We start from the raw sequence: 7,015 nt of genomic DNA on the forward strand, positions 1-7,015 counted from the left end.
ATCACAACTATTTTTTACTTCAATTCATTTCTGAGTAGTTTTCTATATAGTTTTTTTCTTTTCAGCTATATTTATTTTTTTTCTTTTTATTTCTCAGTTGTAATAAGTCATTAACAATAAGCATCTATGCTCATTTTTTAGTAAAGTTAATCATAACTATTTTTTATTCTATTTATTTTTGAATTGTAATAAGTCATTAAAAATAAGCATCTATGCTCATTTTTTAGTAAAGTTAATCTCAACTATTTTCTTTTCTTTTTATTTCTGAGTTGTAATAAGTCATTAAAAATAAGCATCTATGCTTCTTTTTTAGTACAGTTAATCACAACTATTTTTTGCTTCAATTCATTTCTGAGTAGTTTTCTATATAGTTTTTCTTTCTTTTCAGCTATATTTATTTTTTTTCTTTTTATTTCTCAGTTGTAATAAGTCATTAAAAATAAAAAAGAGGCGCAATGCTTGTTAATTTGCTTCAAGCCTTTCGGAATAGTGTCAACTACACTGCACATAGCTCTGTGCAGTCTACCGTATTCCTCAAGGCTTGAAGCTAACCAACGTGTAGGAGCATTGGGCCTCTTCGTCATCGTCTCTGCACTCAAGGCTTATAAACAGCTGCGAGTGCCTCTCGCTTGGCGAGATGAGACTAAAAAAACAGCTGCAGGAAGAATCAAAATAAAATAAAAAAAAGTGTCACCTAAAGGGCTACCACGGCCTGAATACGACTAGAAACCCAACAATGGGCCAGGATTCAGGTCCGCAATAGGCCCAATAGGCCCACAGGCACATATAGTGCGTTTAGGCCCGTAAGCCTGCATTTGAGAGGAGCTCGAGAGGGCAGCGGGACTGGGGCTTATAAACCACTCTCGAGCTCCCTCAGCTAGCGAGGTGGGACTAAATTTTCGTGCCGCGACGCGGGCAGCATATGGTCTTTAGTCCCGGTTGGTGGCACCAACTGGAACTAAAAGGGTGCATTGGTACCGGTTCGTGGCACCAACCGGGACTGAAGGCCTTAGTAATTAATTTCGTTCATAGAATTTTAATGATTTTTTTGTTCATAGTATTTAGAAAAAGGAAAAAAAATAAAAAGTAGTTTATATATAGTTGAACTAGCTAGTTGATTTAATAAACTAATTTATTTTACTATATATAGAAGTAGTTTGTTTTTAGTAAGTACTACTTATTTATTTATAGTAAGTGCTTAGTAGTTGAACTAAATAGTTGATTTAATTAATAAAACTACTTTTATTTAACTATATATAGAAGTAGTTGCCGCATTGCTATCCCGCATCCTCGTCGTCGTCGACTCGGCGGTGGAGGCCTGCTTGATCAGGGCCATGTTCGGGACTGGGCTCCGCCGGGCTGGTATTGGGAGGTGCTACCTTTCGGGGGACGTAGGTTGGTGAGGAGGCAGCCCATTGTTGACCCGATCCTTGCTTGGTGGCGGTCGCGTGGGCCAGTGACGGTGGTGAGGCATCCGGACACCGCGGAGCTGGTACATCACCGTGTCAGCGAGGAGGACGAGCACGTCCGTCGCTACATGGTTGCATTGGAGGGCAGATTCGACAATACCTGGCAGGTTCTTCAGGGATCTCACTGGAGCTATGATCCTGTGATGGTTCCTTATCTTTGCGTGTCCACCGCCCGCGTCGATACCCGTCGGGCGCTACGGTTCTAGTTGTATTAGTGATAATATTCGACGATGTACGGACACCAAGAGATGATGTACTTTTGCTTATAATTATTGAATGCATGCTAATTTGAATACTATACTTTATTTTATGATTTGGTTTTGCTTATTTTATGATTTGGTTTTGCTTATTTTATGATTTGGTTTTGCTTATTGAATGCTCATATTGGATAAGTTCTCCTTCATTCCCGTGTGCTAGACAATTTGATATAATAATGCATTCGGGAATGAAAGGAGGAGCTACGCACATCGATCATCGATAGTCAACCCGTGATTAATAATAATGATCTAGTTTAATATTTGAATTATGAACGTAGGCCGTAAATGTCGTACTCATCGGACGACGAAAACCGCCCGGGGGAGTGCGACTGGTGCCACGACGACCGAGGTATCTGCGACAGGTTCATTGTGCTGGACGAAGATCGTCGCTTCAGCATTAAGCTCGAGGAGACCTTCGATGTTCATACGGTACGCAACCGACGATAATAGTTTTTTTTGTAATTACTCATGACTTCAACTATTTTAATCATGACAATATTTTTCATCTTTTCCAATTCGACTAGCTTATCCCATGCTTTGCAAGACGCTATGTCTTAGAGAGGATGGGTTTTGAAGACCATGAAAGTTTCGAAACCAAAAAAATTATCCTAAGTACCCATCATGGTGTGGATTTTCAAGTAAAGCTGTACAATGCTCAGAGTGTAACCCATTTTGGTTGCAAAAATTGGGAAGCACTTTGCAAGATGTATGGTTTTGATGAGGGTATGCTTGTTACCATGGATCTTGGTGATCCTACAATCGAGCAAGAGAGACCTACGATTTTCGTCCTTGTTGATACACCTCCAATTCTTCCCTCATGTGAACTTAACATAGTTATTAAGTAATTTATATTGTTTATTTCAAAATAGTTGACAACTTATTCTCCATTGACTGCTTATTTTCATTTTCAAAGAATGTGCGGAAGATGGTAGACAGAACCTACTACACCGAAGGTTCCGAACTAACTTATCAGAAGAAAAATCATCTGGTCGCATTTTGTACTGATCTTGAGAATTACAATGTCTACAATCGAACTCCTCAACATTATGGTCAATACGTGCCACTAGTGCACGTGTTGAACTACGGTAACTACCATGGAGATACCCTGGTAAGATTTTTTACTATTACGACATCCGTGCATTTTTTTGCACACTTCTAAAACTAGTACATCATATCATTGCTAACTACAAAATTATTACTATGTTTTTCAACAGATAATCCCGAATGATTGTGTGCCTCATCTGATGTATACACACGGTAGCCTTCATGTTTTGAACATACAACCAGATCGTCCTACGAATCTCAACTGTCCATACCGGGTTTCTAAAAGAAGTGGAGACATGACAATCAAAGAATGGAAAAAATGTACGGACAGTCGTAAGGAGCTTCTTGGAAGCAACATTCAGCGAAAGGCAAAAATTAGAGACAGGATGATCGTCATTCTTCATAATGGAGAGTCAGGGTCTATATTATTTTATGCTATTTTACCTTAAGGGTGTTTAGGTCCTACCTGATACTGATGATCATGTGTTAAGAACAATTATTTAGGGTTGGGTTCGATGACTATGAGGATGATGATCGTATGACTTATTATTAATAACGAGTAGAAGTTGTATGATGATGCATGATTAGTATAGGACGAGTACTTGTTATTATATATGCTGACGTATGCGAGCATGCATGAGTTATTATATCAGCGGGTAAAATGAACATATATAGCAGTAGCGTTGGTAAACCAAGGACAAAGATATAAGAGAGGACACTTCTCTCTATTAGCTAGCTAATATAACAACCTAAAAATAACCCCCAAAACCCCTAAAGCAGCCACTTTCCAAAAAAAACATGGACTTTTGGTCCCGGTTGGTTCCACCAACCGGGACCAAAGGCCCCCTGACTGGGCTGGGCGCACAGAGCCACGTGGAGGCACATTAGTCCCGGTTCTTGTTTGAACCGGGACTAATGGGTGAAGGTATTAGTAACGACCCATTAGTCCCGGTTCATGAACCGGGACTAAAGGCCCTCACGAACCGGGACTATTAGGTGTTTTTCTACTAGTGCCTTCTCGAGTATTGGAAGGTAAGACTACAACTTATGTCTTCAGATGCCAAGCTAGAATAATATTATGTTTGGGGTGTCTCAGCGAACTACAATCACGCGTTGCTACTTTGAGCAGGTGCATTGCACACCTGAGCATCATTTGACTGCCAAAACAACCTAATTTGAGGTTCATTGTATTCACTCAACAATCCTCTCCAAATATTCCATCGAACTGATATCACCATGACATCCACAAGGTTTGAGTCATTGAGTGCCCATTAATTACAGTCACAACTCAAATGCCTCTGTTGCAGGCAGTGCCTGTTGCACCCTCCAAAATTACCAAGTCCTCCAAGCTGCCGCAACAGGATGCCCAAGTGCTTTGATATGGCGCCAACACAATAGAGGTTTGAAATTTTGATATGGCACCAAAATTAGTAGACAAATGAGAAAGCTAACAAAGCCTAAACAGCAACAAGAATTACGATTTAACTACAGAAATCAAAACTACAAACAGTAGAGATTTCTATGCAATGAATCTGACATCAAACTACAAACCTTGAAAATTAATTTAAGCAGTAGCAATTCTATTTCTTCATACTCACACAGCACAACTCTTAAAAGATAGGGCCTATAGGGCCTGTTTGGATCGGTGCCCTCGAACGCCTGGCCAAAAAATTGGCATTGACCAGGCTTTGGGTACCCGTTTGGATGAGCACCAAAAAATTGGTGCCTCCACCCTTCCCCAGCCCTCGTATTTCATTTTCACGCCAATCTTTCGGTGAGGCACGAGCGGCAAAATCGATCGCCAATTAATTGGCACGCCCGTGGTTGGCACGGCCAGCACCGGCACAATGCAAATAAGTCCATAGTAACGACATCGAAACACAAACATGAACTGCTCCCATACCCAAAGATGAAAAATGTGCAGTGGTGCATATCTCATGGACGGCAAATGGCTATTGCCAATGCAAGTTAGAATGTATATATCCATCAAAGGTGCATAAACATACGGAAATTAATCATTAGATTTACTTCACGCCTTTGCAAAATTGGTAGCTTTATTTTCACTAATTACCTAGTATAGTATAAAGAAAATTACCTGGTGTAGTATAAACATGAAGAAAAAAACTCAGGTGTCTCAATAGTAACCATTAACAAACTTTTTGTGTGCCATCACAAAGTGTTGGTTGCATCTGGCATGTTCCTTGCCTCTATAAAACATGGGCGCAATGCTTCTAGCTTATCTCCTGTTTTTGCAGAAATCATCTAATTTCTCTAAATCTAACATAGTCCAATGAGAAAAAAAAAGGAACGACCCATCAGAAATTAACAAAGCTGACCAACTTCAGTTTTACTGGAATGGCAACAACCGTAGAGGTTGAAAATTTCAGTATGCTGCCTAAATGATAAACCTGACAACATCTAAACAACATGATCACGAATTAACTACAGTAATCCAAACTACAAAGAGGTTAATGAAAATGACAGGTTGTACCTGCAGACTTCCGAACTACAGTACCAGATTCAAACTGCACAAAAATGAGAAGTAGCAAGGCGTACAGAAGAACCTTCCAACCGAAACTGAATAATACAAGCACACGTTGAACAATTCAGACAGCAAAATTACTATTTCTTCAGACCAACAAGCAGCACAATTCTTACAGAGGTTGTAACATCGTACTGCTAACTAACTACACACAGAACGCCGCTTTCAGTTCAAGAAATGAGGAAGACGCCTAGGAGGAGGTGAACTTGGTGACGGCCTTGGTGCCCTCGGAGACAGCGTGCTTGGCGAGCTCGCCGGGGAGGACGAGGCGGACGGAGGTCTGGATCTCCCGGGAGGTGATGGTGGGCTTCTTGTTGTATCGCGCGAGCTTGGCGGACTCGCTGGCGAGCTTCTCGAAGATGTCGTTGATGAAGGAGTTCATGATGGACATGGCCTTGGAGGAGATGCCGATGTCCGGGTGCACCTGCTTGAGCACCTTGAAGATGTAGATCTTGTACGTCTCCACGCTCTTCTTGGCCTTCTTCTTCCCCTTCTTCTCGCCTCCGCCCTCCTTGGACGCCGGCACCTTCTTCTCCGCCTTGGGCTTCTTGCCCGCCGGGGTCTTCTCCACCGGCTTCTTCTCTGCGGCCTTGGGCGCCATGGGTGCTTCGACGGCGGTGGAGCTTGGTTGGAAGGTGTGGGCTGAGGGGGGCTGGAGGTGCTGCGATGTGGGGAGGCGGATGGGGCGGCGAGATTGTTATATAGAAGGAGGAAGGAGGAAGAAGGTGGGCTGTGATTGGTGGAGGTGCGGCTGCCGCGGATCGATGCCTTTGGGGTAGTCTCAGCCGTTCGTCGCTGTGTTGGATGGACGGACCGGATGCGCCTTGACGCGGATCGGTGACGTGGCGGAAACGGTCATGGCCGGGTCGTTCGATGATTTTGTGCTGGAGGCAACGAGCCTGGCCTGGCCCGTGTTGCAGAGCATGAAGACAATGCTCAGCTTCTCGCCGGTTTATGTTGGCCCGCCGGAGCGGCCGTTGCATCAGACTGGGCGTGTGAGATCATGCAAGCCGGCGTCACACTGGGAAGGTTTGGTGGAGTTTGGGCATCTAACGCGACCCCAACCGGAGGTCCGATTTGTCTAGATTCTATCTATTTGGGTCGGTCACAGGAGCGGTGTCCGGCCTCTTCTGTGTTTGCGTATACAGTGCATCTAACCAGTGGCGGAGCGCGACAAGTAACCAAGGGGGGGCCAATTTCAAACTAAAAGCAAACAATTTTGCTAATTCTTAGGCAACTTATTTTTTATGTGTCAAATCTATTGCGAGTGTAGAGCAGCGGAACGTAGCCCGCGACGATGATGTGGCTTGCCATTGGGTTGCATGCGGAGGAAAGTCGGAGGGTTTGATAATTGACATCTTCAGGTGTTTTTTTTGTAACGACATCTGCTTAGACAGGAACTCATCGGAGGGAAGGCATGGAGGCTGGACTGTCCAACACAGCGACGGGCAACAAGCTAGCTATATGCAAAAAAGAGAAACTAGCTCATGCACGAACTAGTATCACGCAGCATGCTTTTTTATTCTCTCACAACACTAACAAAAACTAGCATCTAGCTAGCAGCTGGACTGTACAACAACTGACATGTAAATGAGGGACGAGAGCTTTAGAGTCCATCGGCATAATTCAGCTGGAGAGAAATTTATTGATGGGCTAGACAGTAGACAGAACATGTATAGTATACCTAGTGAAAATCATTTGCA

At 43.1% G+C, this 7,015-nt stretch overlaps 1 protein-coding gene across 1 annotated transcript; it reads right to left on the minus strand.

Moving 5' to 3' along the window:
* Nucleotides 1-5,330: 5,330 nt before the first annotated feature.
* Nucleotides 5,331-5,979, minus strand: LOC119323258 (histone H2B.4-like). The gene has a single exon (XM_037596859.1). The coding sequence runs from the start codon at nucleotides 5,911-5,913 to the stop codon at nucleotides 5,503-5,505; it is 411 nt and encodes a 136-aa protein (XP_037452756.1). The 5' UTR covers nucleotides 5,914-5,979; the 3' UTR covers nucleotides 5,331-5,502.
* Between the last annotated feature and the right edge of the window lie 1,036 nt (nucleotides 5,980-7,015).

This window comes from Triticum dicoccoides, chromosome 6B (genome assembly GCF_002162155.2).
Source record: "Triticum dicoccoides isolate Atlit2015 ecotype Zavitan chromosome 6B, WEW_v2.0, whole genome shotgun sequence".
NCBI lineage: Eukaryota > Viridiplantae > Streptophyta > Magnoliopsida > Poales > Poaceae > Triticum > Triticum dicoccoides.

Excerpts from the sequence above, each read along its gene's own strand:
- LOC119323258 (XM_037596859.1), bottom strand. The coding sequence starts at position 5,913 with ATGGCGCCCAAGGCCGCAGAGAAGAAGCCGGTGGAGAAGACCCCGGCG.